The sequence below is a fragment of the Natrix helvetica genome, assembly GCF_964273705.1.
Source record: "Natrix helvetica genome assembly, chromosome: 5".
NCBI lineage: Eukaryota > Metazoa > Chordata > Lepidosauria > Squamata > Natricidae > Natrix > Natrix helvetica.
This window is the reverse complement of record NC_138551.1, coordinates 144,991,803-145,011,716: the sequence shown is the minus strand read 5'-3', so window position 1 is coordinate 145,011,716 and position 19,914 is coordinate 144,991,803. Positions and strand designations below refer to the sequence as shown.

Sequence of the window (19,914 nt, the reverse complement as noted above, 5' to 3'; positions counted from 1 at the left end):
GCGGGGGGTGCAGGGAAACAGTCAAACATTTGAGTCCCCCCAAATGAAACTTCAATCAAATCATCAGAAATCCTTGTGGAAGGCGATGGACATGGGGGGGCGGGGGGAGAGGCTGTGGACTGTGGGAGTTGTGGTGCTTCCCTACCTCCCCTTGTCCCAGAGCTGTTGCTGATGGCTCGGGGGAGTGAAACCCCACATTCTTCTAGCACGATCACGGTTTCAGTCCTAATCCTATCTTTCTGACTGCCACGATTATCCAGAGTTGCTCCTATACAGCTTGTATCGCCCAGGGATTTAATAAAGACTGGAATGATCTGGATTTCTTGTCTCCCTGAGCGGCTGAGAGAGGGGCCGACTTGGGTCAGAGGTGGGGTTCAAAAATTCCTGACGTAGGTGAGGCAAGCAGTTCTCCTGCCTCATAGTAGAGGGTGCTCGTTTGGACGGGGCTTCTTCAGAGGACCCGAGGCAAGAGCAAAGTTGAAATCCACTCTGAAACAGCTGGAAAAGGTACGTGTGGGTTGGAGGGAGGGGGAGGAATTCAAACTTGAAACTTCAAAGTGTAGTTTGATTGCAGGCAGAGCCACGTTGCCTTTTCAAACCTGTAATCAGTGAAGCTGGGCTGGATCCTTCCGGGGCTGGGGGAAAGTGTGTGTAGTCCAATCCAACTTGTGTGTGTGTGTGTGTGTGAGAGAGAGAGAGAGAGAGAGAGAGAGAGAGAGAGAGAGAGAGGAGGGAGGGAGAGAGGGAGGAAGGAGGGGAAGGGAGAAGAAAAAGAAAAAGAAAAAGAAAGAAGGAATCTTCTTTCACAAAGGAGAAAAACAAATGCTGTCACTTTAAATCGGAACTGAGCATGCCTGGCTGTGGAATTCTGGGAGTTGAAGTCCACAAGTCTAAAAAACTTTGAAACCCACCACTGGGTCACTGCCTCACCAGCCATAAACCTCACCGCACGTCATTGCTTTGGTGGGCATGGCCTAGTTGGCCTCCTGCACCATGGCGGGGAGGGGGTGCGTTTTCGCCTTCCCCAAGCTCGGGGAAGTTGTGGGAGCTTCATCCCGGGACACTTTCAAGAAGAGACTGGACTCTCATTTGTCAGAAATGGTGTAGGGTCTCCTGCTTGGCCGGGGGGGGGGCAGTTGGACCAGATGACCTGCAAAGTCCCTTCCAACTCTGTTAACCTGTAAAATCTGGCCTAAAGCTTTCAAGAAGAGACTGGACTGCCTTCTGCCAGAAATGGTGTAGGGTCCCCTGCTTGGGTCTGGGGTTGGACTAGATGACCTACAAGGTCCCTTCCAACTCTGTTAATCTGTTAAGAGAGTATGAGACTGCAGATCTCTTGCCCCCTGAGGGGAGGGGGGGCATAAAAGATGTTTCACACCAAAGGCATTCTATATTTTCTAATCCTAGAAGGGCGACCATTTCGTCACCCCTATTTATTTTAAGTCAATAAGCAACACTGGATCTTCTCCCCCTGAGGGAAGTGAACTGAAATTTCTCTCTATCCCTCTCCCTCACTCCGTCTCTTTCTCTCCTACTCCCACCCTCTCTACTCCCTCCTCTCTCTCCAGTTCTCCCACTTTCTCCCACTCCCTAAAGCTTTCAAGAAGAGACTGGACTGCCTTCTGCCAGAAATGGTGTAGGTAGGATCCCCTGCTTGGGTATGGGGTTGGACTAGATGACCTACAAGGTCCCTTCCAACTCTGTTAATCTGTTAAGAGAGTATGGGACTGCAGATATCTTGCCCCCCCCCCCCCCAGTGTCCAGGGATTCTGTCCCTGGTCACGAAGAGCTAAATGAGATATATGAGGCTTCTGTTTTGTTTAATGCAGCGGGGTCCAAACTTGGGAACTTTAAGACTTGTGGACTTCAACTCCCAGAATTCCCCAGCCAGCAGAACCGCCATGGTTCATGAGAGAATCAAGGCTGTAGTTGCCAGTTTTTTTTTCTTCCAGTTCTGTTTCTGGTTGAACAGCCTCCAAATGGGCAGGAAAAAAACAAAGCATTGGGGAAACGAACAGCTTCATTGACTGGATCTCAGGTTGAAAGCCGAAGGAAGGACGAGAGGACTTAAAGAGGCCGTGGGCTCACACAGGACGAGAAACGGCAGCTAGACAAAGAAGCTAATGGGATGTTAAATTTATATTTTACTGACAAAGAAATAAAGGAAGACTAGTATAGATTTGAAATTGGTGCCGTAGCTCAATGGGTAAGAGGCTGAGCATCAGAAAGGTCGGCAGTTCGGCGGTTTGAATCCCTAGTGCCGCGTAACAGAGGGAGCTCCTGTTACTTGTCCCAGCTTCTGCCAACCTAGCAGTTCGAAAGCACGTAAAAAAACGCGAGTAGAAAAATAGGGACCACCTTTGGTGGGAAGGTAACAGCGTTCCATGAGTCTTCGGCATTTAGTCATGGCGGCCACATGACCACGGAGATGTTTTTGGACAGCACTTTAAATAGGAGCCAGCCGTGTGCAGCAGCTGCCAAAAAAGCCAACACAGTCCTAGGCTGCATCAACAGAGGGATAGAATCAAGATCACGTGAAGTGTTAATGCCACTTTATAAGGCCTTGGTAAGGCCACACTTGGAATACTGCATTCAGTTTTGGTCTCCACGATGTAGAAAAGATGTGGAGACTCTAGAAAGAGTGCAGAGAAGAGCAACAAAGATGATTAAGGGACTGGAGGCTAAACCATATGAAGAACGGTTGCAGGAACTGGGTAGGTCTCGTTTAATGAAAAGAAGGACTAGGGGAGACATGATAGCAGTCTTCCGATACCTCAGAGGTTTCCACAAAGAAGAGGGAGTCAAACTATTCTCCAAGGCACCTGAGGGTAGAACAAGAAGCAATGGGTGGAAACTAATCAAGGAGAGAAGCAACTTAGAACTGAGGAGAAATTTCCTGAGAGTTAGAACAATTAATCAGTGGAACAGAATTTGCCTCCAGAAGTTGTGAATGCTCCAACAGTGGAAGTTTTTAAGAAGATGTTGGATAGCCATTTGTCTGAAGTGGTGTAGGGTTGCCTGCCTAAGCAGGGGGTTGGAGACTAGAAGACCTCCAAGGTCCCTTCCAACTCTATTATTCTATTCTATTCTATTCTATTCTGTTCTGTTCTGTTCTGTTCTGTTCTGTTCTATGCTATGCTATGCTATGCTATTCTATTCTATTCTTATCCTATCCTATCTTATCTTATCCTATTTTATCCCATCCCATTCTATTCCATTTTTCTATTCTATTCTATTCTATTCTATTCTATTCTATTCTATTCTATTCTATTCTATTCTCAATTCTATCCCATTCCATTCCATATTTTCTATTCTATTCTATTCTGAATTCTATTCTATTCTATTCTGAATTCTATTCTATTCTATTCTGAATTCCCATTCTGAATTCTGTTCTATTCTGAATTCCCATTCTGAATTCTATTCCATTCTATTCTATTCTGAATTCTATTCTATTTTATTTATTCTATTCTGAATTCTATTTTATTCTGAATTCTATTCTATTCTGAATTCTATTCTATTGTGTTCTATTTATTCTATTCTGAATTCTATTCTATTTTATTTATTCTATTCTGAATTCTATTTTATTCTGAATTCTATTCTATTGTGTTCTATTTATTCTATTCTGAATTCTATTCTATTTTATTTATTCTATTCTGAATTCTATTTTATTCTGAATTCTATTCTATTCTGAATTCTATTCTATTGTGTTCTATTTATTCTATTTTGAATTCTATTCTATTCTATTCTATTCTATTCTAATGGGATGCCCAACAATGACTGAACACTCCCGTGCCACTCCAAAGCTACTGGTTATTTCCATACCAGTCCGGACCGTGTTCGAAGGAAAAAACCAGTTCCTCCCGACACAAGACGCAGTTTAGAAGAGGCTGCCTTCAGTCCCGTGTAGTAGCAGAGCTGCCAGGAAGTCACAATCTTCCTTCATCGGGAGCTTTGGACTGATTTTGCCAACAAGAACCAGACTTATAAATCGGGGAAGGCGGCCAGACCGGGGGCTGCCAAGAATCCCTCTGGCCAATAAAGCCATTTCATTGCAGAAAAAGCTGAGTGGTGAAGCCTTTGGAAAGGCAGCTCTCCAAAGAGGAAGACGCAGAGACAGCATAAGTCAACATGCTGGCATTGCCGAAGCCTCGGCGGCCAGCAACTGCAGAATGACCTTGGAGGCTTTCTTGGAGGAGGACATCTTGCCCTCTGATCCAGGGGGGCACTGCCCTCCTGCCCCGAGGGCTCCCCACCTTTTCGATGTCCCTGTCCCCAACCGTGCTTCCCCAGAGGAGACCCACCAACGTCCACTGGGCAGAAGCAAATTCCTTCCCATTCTCTAGTTTGAGACCCATGGAGGACTCGTACACTGCACGAGTCAAAAAGAGGGTGAATGTGAAAATATCTACAGACCCCCTCGCATCCTGGACATCAATTGTTTCAACTCCTACCCTCAAAATGACGCTTTAGGGCTCTGCACACCAGAACAACTAGACACAAGGACAGTTTTCCCCCGAATGCCATCACTCTGCTAAACAACTAATTCCCACAATACTGTCAAATTATCTATTAAGACTGTATCACTATTGTTCTTCTCTTCCTATCTAGTACCTATCTCTTCCCACTTTTGGCTAGAGCCATGTTGCTTGTATCTTTACAATTTATATTGTTTTATTTGTTTCCTAGTAGAATTTTGATTGCTCATTAGTAACCTATGACTATCACTGAGTGTTGCATCTTATGATTCTTGACGAACGTATTCAGTTTTATTTTTCTTTATGTATACCGAGAGTTTATGCACCAAAGGCAAATTCCTCGTGTGTCCAATCACACTTGGCCAATAAAGAATTCTCTCCTGCTCTGCTCTGCTCTATTCTTTTCTATTCTATTTTATTCTCTATTCCCATGATGGCAAACCTATGGCACGCGTGCCACAGGTGGCGCACAGAGCCATATTTGGTGGCACGCCAGCAATCAGCTCCAGTGCACTGGCCAGCTGATTTTTCGCCCTTCCAGAGGGCCAGGGAAGGCCGTTTTCGCCCTCCCCAGGCTTCAGGAAAGCCTCTGGAGCCTTGGGAGGGGTTATGCACGCATACGTGGTGGGGTCGCACATGCATTCGCAGGTGGGTGGGGAGGATTGAGTGGGCATGCACGCACGTGTGCAATTTTGGTGCGCCATAAGAAATTTTTTTGCCATCACTGCTCTGCTCTATTCTATTCTATTCTCTCTTCTTTTCTCTTCTCTCTTCCCTTCTCTTCTACTCTACTCTATTTTATTCTCTCTTCTATTCTATTCTCTTCTCTATTCTATTCTACTCTATTCTATTCTCTATTCTCTATTCTATTCTATTCTCTATTCTATTCTATTCTATTCTATTCTCTATTCTATTCTCTTTTACTCATTTTATTCTCTCTTCTATTCTCTCTTCTTTTCTCTTCTACTCTATTCTATTCTCTATTCTCTTCTACTCTATTCTATTCTATTTTCTATTCTATTTTCTATTCTATTCTCTATTCTATTCTATTTTCTATTCTATTCTCTATTCTATTCTCTTCCCTTCTCTTCTACTCTCTTCTATTCTCTATTCTATTCTACTCTATTCTATTCTCTATTCTCTTCTATTCTCTATTCTATTCTATTCTATTCTCTATTCTATTCTATATTCTCTTCTCTTTTACTCTACTCTATTTTATTCTCTATTCTATTCTCTATTCTTTTCTCTTCTACTCTATTCTATTCTCTATTCTCTTCTACTCTACTCTATTCTATTCTCTATTCTATTTTCTATTCTATTCTCTATTCTATTCTCTTCCCTTCTACTCTATTGTATTTTATTCTCTATTCTATTCTCTATTCTATTCTCTATTCTTTTCTCTTCTACTCTATTCTATTCTCTATTCTCTTCTCTCTTCTCTTCTCTTTTATTTTATTCTCTCTTCTGTTCTATTCTATTTTCTATTCTATTCTTTTCTACTCTTCTATTCTCTATTCTCTTCTGCTCTACTCTCTTCTATTCTCTCTTCTATTCTCTCTTCTATTCTCTCTTCTATTCTCTTCTCTATTCTCTTCTATTCTCTTCTCTCTTCTCTTCTACTCTCTTCTATTCTCTTCCCTTCTCTTCTACTCTACTCTACTTTATTCTCTCTTCTATTCTCTTCTCTTCTCTCTTCTCTTCTACTCTCTTCTACTCTATTCTCTCTTCTCTTCTACTCTGTTCTATTCTCTCTTCTCTTCTATTTCTTCTAGTTGGGTAACCCCTTGGCTCTTCCCCCACCCCCAAATGCCACGTGGCTCGAGACACCGGTGCGGGCACAGGGGCATACTTGCAGCGGGGGTGGGAGGAGAGGGGCACTTGATCGGTATAGCAGAGCTGCGGATATGTCAAACAGCAGTCTCCTCCTTCTGCCCTCCCCTCTCCTCCCCACAGAGGAAAACTCATCCAATCTCCCTCCCACAAGGCCTTCGGGGAGGTGTGGGTAATTACAGGGCTGAGGACCCAGTGGGAGGGAGTTTTCACGAAAGCTACCCGCCGAACCGAAGAGAAAAAAGGCGTTTGAAAGAGAAGGGATTTGACGGGTTGTGCGTATCTGCCTCAATTTAAGGAATTCCCCTTCCTGCTCTCTTCCAACCATTTGACAGGCCAGCCTTCACAGATACAAGGGGCAGCGACCACTGTACTGTGCTGCCTGGGACCCACCGAGAGGGGGAGCTTCTAAGCCCTTGTTTTCCCCATCCACTGCAATAAAAACTAACAAGGGCACCTGCCGCAGTTGGTGGCAGGAAAAACCCCTGGGGAGAGTTTCGTGTTTTGACAACCAAGCTCTTCCAAAGAGCTTCCTTTTCCCCGACAGGAGAACGTGGAGACGTCTGTGTGTGTTTGTTGCTCCCTTTTCTCCGTGTCTCCTTCCGGACCGACAGCATCTAACGGGGTGGCACAGAGGAGCCACAAAAGGCAGCTGTCCTTCTCTGCATCACCCAGCTGCCAGGGCTACCGGAGGCCCAAGAATCTGCTAGGAGGTCCCCGGCAATGACGTCTCAGAAACCGGCCCCTCACGCTCCCCAGGAGAGCCTGCCCGAGGCCAAGACATGGCCATGGCTACACCCGGGCACCAGGTATCCTCCAATGCTCACCTGGGCAGGGCTGGGGGTGGGCAGGGGGTAGAACCAAGCCATGCAGAGGAGCTGGCAGCAGAGTCAGACAGTGAGGAAGTTGGGGAGGAACGTGGGCCAGTCTTGGGGGCTGAGGAAAGCTCAGAGACGAGGGCTCTGCGTCGGAGGCAGAGAGGGAGCTAGACAGCAGTGAGGCAGAAGAACAGCTGGAGCCTGTTCCCAGTGTGTACATGCGCAGAGCTGCCAGAAGGCAAGGACAACTAAGAAAGCAGGGTCGACTTGGGAGTAAAGCCATAACTTGGAGGTGATTGGCCCCTCCCATAGGAAACAAAGGAGGAGCGAATGGGGAGGGGGGCTTTTGCAGGAAACAATTCGTTCCTTCGGTCGTTTCAAGAGTGGAAATCTCTGTTTGCGACTATAAGAGACTCTGTGCCACCTTTTGCCTTGCCCTGCATTTGGAGGGGAAGGATACTGCAAAATCTCCATTCCCTCCTCACTCCAGGGGAATGATACTGCAAAATATCCATTCCCACCCCACTCCAGGGGAAGGATACTGCAAACGCCCCACTCCAGGGGAAGGATATTGCAATATCTCCATTCCCTCCTCACTCCAGGGGAAGGATATTGCAAAATCTCCATTCCCTCCTCACTCCAGGGGAAGGATATTGTAATATCTCCATTCCCTCCTCACTCCAGGGCAAGGATACTGCAAAATCTCCATTCCCTCCTCACTCCAGGGAAAGGATACTGCAAAATCTCCATTCCCTTCTAACTCCAGGGGAAGGATACTGCAAAATCTCCATTCCCTCCTCACTCCAGGGGAAGGATACTGCAAAATCTCCATTCCCTTCTAACTCCAGGGGAAGGATATTGCAAAATCTCCATTCCCTCCTCACTCCAGGGGAAGGATATTACAAAATCTCCATTCCCTCCTCACTCCAGGGGAAGGATACTGCAAAATCTCCATTCCCTCCTCACTCCAGGGGAAGGATATTGTAATATCTCCATTCCCTCCTCACTCCAGGGCAAGGATACTGCAAAATCTCCATTCCCTCCTCACTCCAGGGAAAGGATACTGCAAAATCTCCATTCCCTTCTAACTCCAGGGGAAGGATACTGCAAAATCTCCATTCCCTCCTCACTCCAGGGGAAGGATATTGCAAAATCTCCATTCCCTCCTCACTCCAGGGGAAGGATATTACAAAATCTCCATTCCCTCCTCACTCCAGGGGAAGGATACTGCAATATCTCCATTCCCTCCTCCCTCCAGGGGAAGGATATTGCAATATCTCCATTCCCTCCTCACTCCAGGGGAAGGATACTGCAAAATCCCCATTTGCTCCCAATCAGCTGGGGCTCGGGAAGCACAGAATAGATGGGGGGGGCAGGGCCAGTCAGAGGTGGTATTTACTGATTCTCCAAACAAATCAAAATTTCGGCTATCTACCGCTTCTCCAGAACTCCTCATCAGAACCTGCTGAATACCACCTCTGGCGTGCACGCGCTCACCTTTGCAAACCGGTGGCAAACTTCTGTGAACCCCACCGCTGGGTACATCTCTTTGTAAAACAACCACGCACGAGGAGGGGCTTTGCATCTTTTACCCGAAGAGAATTCGAGGGCATTTTGCAAATTTACAAAAGAAAGACACAAGGCAACGAGGACAGCCAACTTCTCCCCAATTTATCTCTCTCTCTGTCTCTCTCTCTCTGTGACTGTCTCTCTCTCTCTCTCTCTCTCTTCTAGAACACTCTGGAAAAGCTCTGGAAAAGGGACGAAGGAAGCTGACCATCAGCAGGGAGAATCAAAATACAGTATGGAAATGAACCTTCATCTTGGGGGTTATCACTGGCGCGGAAGCAGTGGTGGGTTCCTAACGGTTCAGACCGGTTCAGTCAAACCGGTAGTGGTTTGGCGGCGTGGGTTGCTGGAACTGGTAGTGACCCAGGCCTGCCACGCCCCCAAACCAGTTTTCGGGAGGCGCCGTAGGCAGCACCATCTTGTTTTTCGGTTCTGCCCATGTGCAGAAAAGTTTTAATCGCGCTGTGCAAGCACGTGTGTGCAAAATGTGCACACACACGAGCGAACCAGCAGTAGTGCCTGCCGGAATCCACCCCTGGGTGGAAGGAAGGATCCCTAGTCGCCAGTGATCGCCCGGGAAGCCTTTTCCTCAATAGCAGGCTTCCTGCGGAGAGGCAACGCTTTTGCACGTTTACTGAGAAGGATGGCTGGCATTGGTCCTACTGGTTTTGGGGCACTGGACTGAGCATCTCTCTCTTTCCCACTTTTCCACTCAGAGCCCCTCCATCAAAACCCTGGGATGAACCGGCTGAAGGCGCCAGAGCAGCAGACGCGGGGCCTCCCAGTCAGTGCCGGCCTCTCCACAGCTGCCCTGCTCTCCTCTGCCCTGCTAGGGGCTGCCTCGCTCTCCCCCCAGCGCGATTACAGCTTCTCCTTCTGGCAAGAGATCCCGGAGGTGAAAAGCAGAGGGCTGCTGGAGGGCCTCCCGTCACAGCAGCGCCACCTTCAGGAGGTACCCGAGAAAGGCATACCGTGGGGAAGAGAGGGCACAAGCAGCAGCAAAGACGTCTCTGAGGGTTGCAGGCTGGAGGCAAAATCTAGACCCGTGAGGGCGAACCTATGGCATGCGTGCCAGAGGTAGCGCGCTGAGCCCTCTCTGTTGGCATGCATGGTATCGCCAGCTGCTCTTCTGGTTTTCAGCACATACATGTGCCCTGGCCAGTTGGTCTTCACAGACACTGGAGGGCCAGAAAACTGCCTAAAATGGCCCCCAAAATGGGCAAAAACAGGCAGTTTTCCAGGCTGTTTTCTGAGTTGTTTTGGTGTTTTGGGAGAGCTGTTTTCCAGGCCGTTTTCCAGCCATTTTTTGAGCCAAAAAAGGCCTAGAAAATGTCCTGAAAAACAGCCTGAAAATGACATGAAAACAGCCCAAACTGCCCCAAAAGCAGGCATGCATGCGCCAGCCAGCTGATCTTCAGATTTCTGGTGCTCTGGCACAAGCCCATACACACTCAAGCACAAGCATTCCAGATTGGGCACTCGGTGCCAAAAAGGATTGCCATCACTGATCTAGACGATTGGCACAGTGGATCAGGTTCACGCCCTGACTGAGAGAAGAAAGCAAAGAAGGGGAATTCTTAATTAATAGCGCCATTTGTCCACAGTTTGCGGTAGGTTAGAACAACCCTATCAGGGAGATAATGGCTGCGCCTTGCTTTTGAGCAGAATCCTGGAATTAGCCATTCTGAGGGCGGAGGCTGATTTTAAATCACGAGGAAGAGAGATAGGCACAATTTTGCCTGTCCGAAAGTTTAACTACCCTGTTTTCCCCAAAATAAGACCTCTCCCCGGATAATAAGCCCTCCCTGAAAATATTGCAACACAGCAGCAGCCGTGAGGTGACCACGCTCGCCGCCTCCTGTGTCTCAAAAATAATAAGACCTCCCCGAAAATAAGACCTCCTCAGATAATAAGCCCAATCGGGCTTTTGAGCGCATGTGCTAAAACAAGCCCTCACCTGAAAATATTGCAACACAGCAGCAGCCGTGAGGTGACCACGCTCGCCGCCTCCTGCACCTCAAAAATAATAAGACCTCCCCGAAAATAAGACCTCCGCAGATAATAAGCCCAATCAGGCTTTTGAGCGCATGCGCTAAAGCAAGCCCTCACCCGAAAATATCCCAACACAGCAGCAGCCGTGAGGTGACCACGCTCGCCGCCTCCTGCACCTCAAAAATAATAAGACCTCCCCGAAAATAAGACCTCCGCAGATAATAAGCCCAATCAGGCTTTTGAGCGCATGCGCTAAAGCAAGCCCTCACCCGAAAATATCCCAACACAGCAGCAGCCGTGAGGTGACCACGCTTGCCACCTCCTGCACCTCAAAAATAATAAGACCTCCCTGAAAATAAGACCTCCTCAGATAATAAGGCCAATTGAGTTTTTGAGCGCATGCGCTAAAGCAAGCCCTCACCCGAAAATATCGCAACACAGCAGCAGCCGTGAGGTGACCACGCTCGCCGCCTCCTGCACCTCAAAAATAATAAGACCTCCCTGAAAATAAGACCTCCTCAGATAATAAGGCCAATTGAGTTTTTGAGCGCATCCGCTAAAGCAAGCCCTCACCCGAAAATATCGCAACACAGCAGCGGCCGTGAGGTGACCATGCTCGCCGCCTCCTGCTCCTCAAAAATAATAAGACCTCCCCGAAAATAAGACCTCCTCAGATAATAAGCCCAATCAGGCTTTTGAGCGCATGCGCTAAAACAAGCCCTCACCCGAAAATATCGCAACACAGCAGCGGCCGTGAGGTGACCATGCTCGCCGCCTCCTGCTCCTCAAAAATAATAAGACCTCCCCGAAAATAAGACCTCCTCAGATAATAAGCCCAATCAGGCTTTTGAGCGCATGCGCTAAAACAAGCCCTCACCCGAAAATATCGCAACACAGCAGCGGCCGTGAGGTGACCATGCTCGCCGCCTCCTGCTCCTCAAAAATAATAAGACCTCCCCGAAAATAAGGCCAAGTGGTTATTTCATGGGGGGGGGGTGTCAAAAGAAAATAAGACCCTTTGGGGAAAACATGGTCGTTAAGGTTTAAAGACTTTTCAAGACTGCATTGCTGCACATTTAAGTGGCACGTGGAAATTATTTTTGGCTATCTGACCCAGAAGGTTCTCATTAAGCTCACTAGAGAAAAACCGAAAACAAACTTTCCTAGTTGCATGTGGACAAAGAGCTTACAACACCGCCAATAATGTTGACCTGGGCTGGTCTACATGGAATTCACTGCAAAAAGGAGCAGCGTGTTGCAGAAGTTGTGTTTTCCTCTAGGGCCGTGATGGCAACCTGTGGCACGCATGCCCCAGATGGCACACAGGGTCCTCTCTGCGGGCACTTGAGCCCCAGCTCAGCTCCATTGCGCGTGCACGCACCTCCTGCTGGCCAGCTGGTTTTGGGGGCCTCTGCCACATATATGGGGGGGCACATGTGGGAGATGCGTGTGCATGCACGAAGTGTGGGGGTTGTTAGGAATGTAAGCTAACAGTTGGGTTAGCAATATATAAACCAGGATGATAGTACTGTTTCTTCAAGTACTGCTGTAATGTGATTGGTTGCTGTTACCTCAAGCAGCCATAAGAGGGAGCCAGAATGACTGTTAGCTCGCTGTTTGTTAGATGCTGATCGGTGAATACTGCTTGTTAGACGTATCGTGAGTTACTGTGTTTTTGCTACTGTTAGCTGCTTTGTGTGCTGAACTGATTATATGATACTGAACTGTGTTCGAAGGATCATTCCTTAACTGAGACCATTGATAACTGACTGACTGAACCGTGTATGATTTGGACTTTAAATTGAACTCTGAATACCTCTATATTTCCGCATAGTAAACTACTACTATTCGGTGTCCCTGTATGCTGGTTTATGCGTGTTCTTCCATATCACTCTCATTACGCTTCTCTGCACACTCACTCTCCTAACGGGGACCTTACTTACTTAACAGGGGTCACATGCACATGTGCGGGGAACATGCATGGGTGGGTAGCACAGGGGGTGCGTGTGCATGCGCAGGGGGGAGGGGATGCATGGGGGGGTCACATGTGCATTGCATTATGGGTGCATGCACCTGTGCAGGTGCTTTTGGCATGCAGCAATGAAAAGGTTAGCCATCACTGCTCTAGGGAATCTAATCCCTCCCTGCACCGTAGGAACGATTCGTGGTTTTGGCAGCATTTGTTTCCGCTCCCAGCAACCCGTCTGCTTTTGTCTCCGTGGCAGGCTATGTTTGAGGTGATCACTTCCGAGGCCTCCTACCTGCGCAGCCTGCGGGTGGCCGTCTCCCACTTCCAGCTGTCTCCCGCCTTGCGTGGGGCTGTCAGGGAGGCCCAAGCGCTGCAGCTCTTTTCCAATCTCTCGCAAGTCAAGGATACCAGTGAGAGGTAAGGTGGCCCTCTTTTCCCCTCCTGTCTTCTGCTCCTCCTCATTAACCAACTAAGACCTTTGGAAGCCTCCCAGGACAATCACCTTGCAGGGCATCCAATATGCCCCTCTTCCTCCTCCTCTCTGCCCCCTGCAGGTTTCTGCTGCAGTTGGAGGACCATCTGGATCAGGACGTCTTCTTGACGGGTCTCGGGGACGTGGTCCTGAAGAACTGCCCTGCTTTCCACCGGGCTTACGTTCCCTACGTTACCAACCAGATGTATCAGGAGCAGCTCATGCAATGGCTGATGTGAGGAGCAGAGGGGATGCAGGGTGGCAGCCCCGCTGACGGAAAAGTTGGGGGTCGGCAGCTGCAGCAAGGGGCCGCTCCATCGGTGGCCCGCTGCTCTAAGCCAACCTGCGGCTCTGGAGCCGCATGTGGCTCTTTTGTCCCTCTGCTGCAGCTCCCTGTCGATGGTCGGTGCCACAATGTTGAGAGGAGTTCCTGGTGGGAGGGGGAAAGCACGGCTCGCCAGGAGGGGACTCTATGGCAAGGGGTGGGTTTTCCGGTTGGCTCCACAATTGATGATAGGGCTTTCGGTTAGGACAGGTAGAGGAAAAAGGACACCTCGCCAGGAGGAGACTCTATGGTGAGGGAACCAAACATCCAGTTGGCAGAGGAAAAAGGATACTGTGCTAGAAGGAGACTCTATGGTGGGGGAACCAGACATCCAGTTGGCAGAGGAAAAAGGATACTGTGCTAGGAGGAGACTCTATGGTGGGGGGAACCAGACATCCAGTTGCCAGAGGAAAAAGGATACTGTGCTAGGAGGAGACTCTGTGGTGGGGGGAACCAGACATCCAGTTGCCAGAGGAAAAAGGATACTGTGCTAGGAGGAGACTCTATGGTGGGGGGGGGGGAACCAGACATCCAGTTGGCAGAGGAAAAAGGATGCTGTGCTTGGAGGAGACTCTATGGTGGGGGGAACCAGACTTCCAGTCGGCTCCAGAATTTGAACGGGGGGCTTCCAGTTAGGACCTTTGTGGCGCTTTGAGTGTTTAAGGCTGCCGACCCCTGCTCTAGGCAAAGCATGCCCTTGTCTCCCACAGATTCACATGGGATATTAGTCCAGATGGGCTCAAGAGATCCCATCCTACCTCCCCACTCTACGTCCACCTTAGCCCTAGCTTTTCTCAGCTCTGATCAATTGGGATATGCATTAGTGCCCCGGGGACCTCCGGAAAACTTGTCTTTGTTCCCTCCACCAAGCTAGGAAGGGGAACAGCCGCTTCCTGCAGGTCCTGCGCACGCTGGAGGAGCAGCCCGTGTGCCAGAGGCAGCCCTTGAAAGCATTCCTGGTGTTGCCCTTCCAGAGGATCACTCGGCTCAAAATCCTACTGCAGGTGGGGAGAGGAGGGATGCTTATTCCACTCACTACCATGTTTCCCCAAATATATGACCTACACAGAAAGTCCTAACTTGATTTTTAGACGTGCGCCCAATGTAAGCCCTATCCCCCAAATAAGATCCCGCCCACTCCAGGGTGCACAGGTAAAAATTAAGGTAGAGTGGAGATGGTGGGATGGAGCTGCCCTACTACTTAACTGTCGGACCGTTACAGCCAGGCCTCGCACATCCCGACACTTGCTGTCAGGGTTCCGACGGATGCCCTAATTGAATGACATTTCCAAGTGAAGCCAGCTCTGACCCCATGTAATTTACGGCCCCAGTCAGGACCATTTGCCCCCTGTTGGGCGGGGGGAAAAGAGAACCAGGTGACTTCTTTGACATGCCTGTGGTTTTCTCTCCCTCCCTGTCAGAACATCCTGAAATGGACTGGACCCGATTCTGAGCTGGCAAAATCAGTGGGCTTGGCCCACGAGGCCGTGGGGGAGGTAAGTGCTGCTGGGGGAGACCCTTCCTCATTTGCATTTCCTGGCTCCTTCCTTCCGCGTGTCCTTCCTGGCTCCTCCGCTTCGGCCCAGGGTGGCTCTTTCCGCGCGAGACCAACCTCTTGTCCTGCCTTTTCTCAGATTGTGTCCCAATGCAACAGGAACGTCCAAGCCATGAAACAGAAAGAGGAGCTGGTGATGCTGGAAAAACGGATGGACTTCTCCAAGGCCAAAGTGAGTTGACCTTTCGCGCACGTGAAGAGTTGTCATGGGTTACAATCATCGTTATAATTGTGGATATAAACACCACGATCCACCGTAAGGGCTACAACATCCCGTTTTCCTTAAGGGTTTGAAAGAAATTGCAGCTGCTCCTGGATCATCCATGAAACTGCTTGGATAAAAAATACTGTTGGGGGTGGGACGGGACAGATTAATAGGCAGTACAAGCAGGGGTGAAATTCGACTGGTTCGGACTGGTTTTGGCGAACCGGTAGGGACGATTTGAATCGGTTCGCCGAACCGCTTAAAACCACCGCTGGTTGGCCCTACCGAGGCCCGCGCAGTCACCTGCTCGCCTGGTTGCCACTTACCCCTTTTGCCACTCGCTCATCCCTTCCGGACATTCACCCCACCCACCCACCCCCACCCTATATATGTTGCCTTCGCCACGTGGCCCAGCTAATCACCTCACCCGTTCAGCTCACCAAAGGTAAGCAATGCCTGTCGCCCGCTCGCCCTTCGCCTTGGGTTGGGGTCCGGGTCCCAGGGACGCACCATTCCCCGAGGCCCCAGAGCCGCCGTCTGCCTCAACCCGATCAGGTTCTCTCTGCCGCAGCATTCAGCGTGGCTGTTTCTCTCCTCCTTCTTGGGCTCCTACACACAGAGCGAAACATGAGAAGTAGGTGAGAAGTTGAATGCTAGAAGACTTGCCCGGCCAAACTTTTCTGTTGGTTCTGTTGGCGTGGCTTGGTGGGCGTGGCTTGGTGGGTTGCCATGAGTGATGGAAAGTTGGTCACACCCACTCAGTCACATGACCCCACCACCACCAAGCCACGCTCACCAAGCCATGCCCACAGAACCGGTTGTCAACGCCTAAAGTTGCCAGGGTGAGGCATGGCTCGAGACTCATGAATCAACTAGGGCATTTTTTGGAAACCTGACACCGATAGGGGGAAAAAAATGAATTGAACCACTGAGTACAAGGTGCAGTTCTGCATATTCGCAGGGTGTCCCGCAGAAGAGAAAATTCTCTTTTATGTTCTACCAACTCTGACTAGCAGGACGCTGGACAAGAAAACGTCTCATCCTGGCCAAAACGAGAAAAGTTGCATCTCTTGTTATATCCTCTTTTCATCTCTCTGCTTGCCTACATCACAGTGCCAGTTTCTCTGCCAATTGGTCCGTAGAGTTGCCAGTCTTGGCAATTTAAAAGAGAACAAAGTGTATTATGTCAGTTCCTCCTTCGATACCAATTACTCTGTTTCCCCCCAAAATAAGACAGGCTCTTCTTTTCTTTTGACCTCTGAAATAAGCGCTTGGCCTTATTTTTGGGGAGGTCTTATTATTTTTGAGGCGCAGGAGGCAGCAAGCGTGGTCACCTCATGGCTGCTGCTGTGTTGCAATATTTTCGAGGAGGGCTTATTTTCGGGGGGGGACTTATTTTAGTGCATGTGCTCAAAAGCCCAATTGGGCTTATTATCCGGGGAGGTCTTATTTTCAGGGAAACTAAGGTAGCTGGCAAACTATTTGCAACTTAAAACAATTCTGGATTTTACTTCAGAGGAAAATTGTGGTGGGAATTCCAAGCCCCTGTTCTCTTTTGAAGAATGCACTAAGTGACACTCCATTTTGTTGTGTTTTTCAAAGCGGGGGTGGGGGAGAAATGCATTTATTTGGAGGGAAAGCTAAACTCTAAGCCGAAGTCCCCCAGTTTAATTCTCACAGCCTCTTCCTCCCGTCAGACCCCACCTGCCTAAGGTAGCCTGGATCAGATTCTCTGTGTCAGGCCTGAAGACATATTTTCTTTTGGGTTTTTGGCCTGACACAATTTCTATTATTCTACTATGCATTTTCTATGGTAAGAAAATGGGAAGGGGGATTGTACTGAGTTAGATGCTATGTAGCCATAACAAAATTCTTTCTAGAAAGCCAAGGTCATCCTTTGTTTCTGCACCTCTGCACCTGACCGGAATTGGATGGGTGGAACTGCCAGCATGGCAATGGGAGATTGGACCAGTAACTGTGAAAGGGATCTTGGAGTCCTAGTGGACAACCATTTAAATAGGAGCCAGCTGTTTTTTAGCAGCTGCCAAAAAAGCCAACACAGTTCTAGGTTGTATCAACAGAGGGATAGAATCAAGATCACATGAAGGGTTAATACCACTTTATAATGCCTTGGTAAGGCCACACTTGGAATACGGCATTCAGTTTTGGTCACCACGATGTAAAAAAGATGTGGAGATTCTAGAAAGAGTGCAGAGAAGAGCAACAAAGATGATTAGGAGACTGGAGACTAAAACATATGAAGAACGGTTGCAGGAACTGGGTATGTCTAGTTTAATAGAAAGAAGGACTAGGGGAGACAGGATAGCAGTGTTCCAATATCTCAGGGATTGCCCCAAAGAAGAGGGAGTCAAGCTATTCTCCAAGGCACCTGAGGGTAGAACAAGAAGCAATGGGTGGAAACTAATCAAGGAGAGAAGCAACTTAGAACTGAGGAGAAACTTCCTGACAGTGAGAACAATTAATCAGTGGAACAGAAGTTGCCTCCAAAAGTTGTGACTGGAAGTCTTTAAGAAGATGTTGGGTAGCCATTTGTCTGAAACGGTATAGGATTTCCCGCCTAGGCAGGGGGTTGGACTAGAAGACCTCCAAGGTCCCTTCCAACTCTGCTATTGTATTGTATTGGACCATTTGACGGACTTGTGGGTGTGAGTGGCAAGATCTTGAACTTTCTTGTTCAAGATCTTGGGTGGGGAAAACCAGGAAGCTTTCAGATTCGGGTTTTCCCAGATGTGCCAGCATGTCTCTATTAATAAATTGGAACTTTGAGCAATACATGGATTCTGATTTACTTTTGGATGCTATTTGGAACCCTGAAGCCGAGTGTCCCAAGAGATCCCCTCCTGAGCTGCTCTCATATTTTCCTGAAGGAAGCTGAGCCTCCATCCTTCCTTTTTCTGCAGCCTCTTCCTCACTTCAGCCAGGGTCGCTGGCTGGTTCACGAAGGAGAGCTCCGGCAGGTCCTGGTCCAAGAGGCCGGACTCGGCTATCGGCCCCGGGTCAGCATGAAGTCCATCCATTTGCACCTCTTCAATGACTTGCTGCTGCTTTCTCACCTCAAGGAGTAAGTGCCCCTCCACCTCGAAAGACCCTCACCCACCCAAGTTAGGAATCCGGAATCCTGGGAAATAGATCTGCTAGTTCAGGGGTCTCAAACTCAATTTCATTGAGGGCTGCATCAGGGTTGTGTTTGACCTTGGGGACCGGGGTGGGCATGGCTAGGCGGGCGTGGCCAGCTTGACGTCACTCATGTCAGGGGCATCTGTGGTGTGTTGTAGCACGCCAGCAGCCAGCACAGCTGGCAGCAGATTCAGAAGGTGAGGAGGTTGGGGAGGAACCTGGGCCAGTCCTGGAGTCTGGGGAAGGCTCTGATGAGGGCTCTGTGTCGGAGGCAGAGATGGGGCTAAGGCCGTCTGACAGTGATCAGCTGCCTTCAGAGTCAGATATCAGTGAGGCGGAAGAACAGCTGGAGCCTGTTCCCAGTGTGAGCATGCGCAGATTTGCCAGACAAAGGGAAGAGCTAAAGAACCGGGGTCAACTTGAGAGGAAGGCCACAGGTGGACGATGAATGGCCCCTCCCAGAGGAAATAAAAGAGGAGCGAAAGGGGAGTGGAGTTTGCAGGAGACCATTTGTTCGCTTCATCGGTTCGTGACTCCTTGCCACGTTTTGCAGATATTGGCCTGGCAGCTCTCCAAGCCAGATAAATCCTCCCTCGAAAGACTTTGCTGGATGTGAATGAGCAGAATTCACAGTAAATTAATAAAAGGGCTTTTGTTAGGACAAGGAGTTTGCTTCATGCCTCTTGGGAAGCCTCAGTCAGAACATGGTGGCCCGAGTGTTCTGCCGGGCTGCCGCATCCGGCCCGTGGGCCTTGAGTTTGACACCTCTGTGCTTTTTGGAGGAGATCTAGCACAGCCACAAAATGTCTCCCTCTTTCTGTTCCTTCCAGAGATGGGCGCTTCTTGGTGATGGACTATGCCTGGATTGGTCACGTCAAAGCTGAACTTTTCAGAACAAAATCCTTGGGACTCCCAGAATGGAGCTTCTACCTCTCCATGGCCCAGAACCACAGAGATGAAAGCAGACAGCTGGTCCTCAAGGCAGACAGCAAGTGAGTTGTTTTCCTGTCCAGTCAATGAGAGATGTCCGTGATGTAAGGTATCTTTGGCTACAGAGGAGTCCAGATTACAGCAGCCGCTGCGCAGGACATGACTCCCTCTGATTGATGGAAGTGATCATTCTAGAGCAAGGGTGTCAAACTCAAGGCCCAGGGGCCGCATCCAGCCCGCAGAGAACTTAGATCTGGCCCACAAGCAGCGAAGGACCAGCCCGTGGTGCCTCTGCAAGGAAAAACGGAGCTTCATTTTCCTTAGCAGAGGGTTGCAGGCAGTGGTGGGATTCAAATAATTTGACAACCGGTTCTCTGCCCTAATGAGCAGCTGGGTAGGCCGGGCTCGGTGGTCACGTGACCGTGTGGGCATGGCCAACTCAGCGTCACTCACGTTGATGGGTGCTTCACCTTAGCTGTTAACAATGTAATAAGGGTTAGCTGGAGAGGCGGATTCTGTAAGCAGGGCAACAAAGATTAGGCTAGAAACAACACCAGAATGTTTCCTTCCTGCCTTCCTTACAGGATTAGTCCTGCAAAGTGGGGAAAAACAAAATAAGATTTCTTCCAATAAGTG

At 49.0% G+C, this 19,914-nt stretch overlaps 1 protein-coding gene across 1 annotated transcript; it reads left to right on the top strand.

The window, feature by feature from the left end:
- Positions 1–9,431: 9,431 nt before the first annotated feature.
- Positions 9,432–19,344, top strand: ARHGEF19 (Rho guanine nucleotide exchange factor 19; the record flags this gene model as incomplete). Its single annotated transcript, XM_081956265.1, has 8 exons — positions 9,432–9,644; positions 12,910–13,070; positions 13,208–13,360; positions 14,325–14,454; positions 14,872–14,946; positions 15,085–15,177; positions 18,132–18,292; positions 19,179–19,344. The coding sequence occupies 8 exons, from the start codon at positions 9,432–9,434 to the stop codon at positions 19,342–19,344; spliced, it is 1,152 nt and encodes a 383-aa protein (XP_081812391.1).
- Between the last annotated feature and the right edge of the window lie 570 nt (positions 19,345–19,914).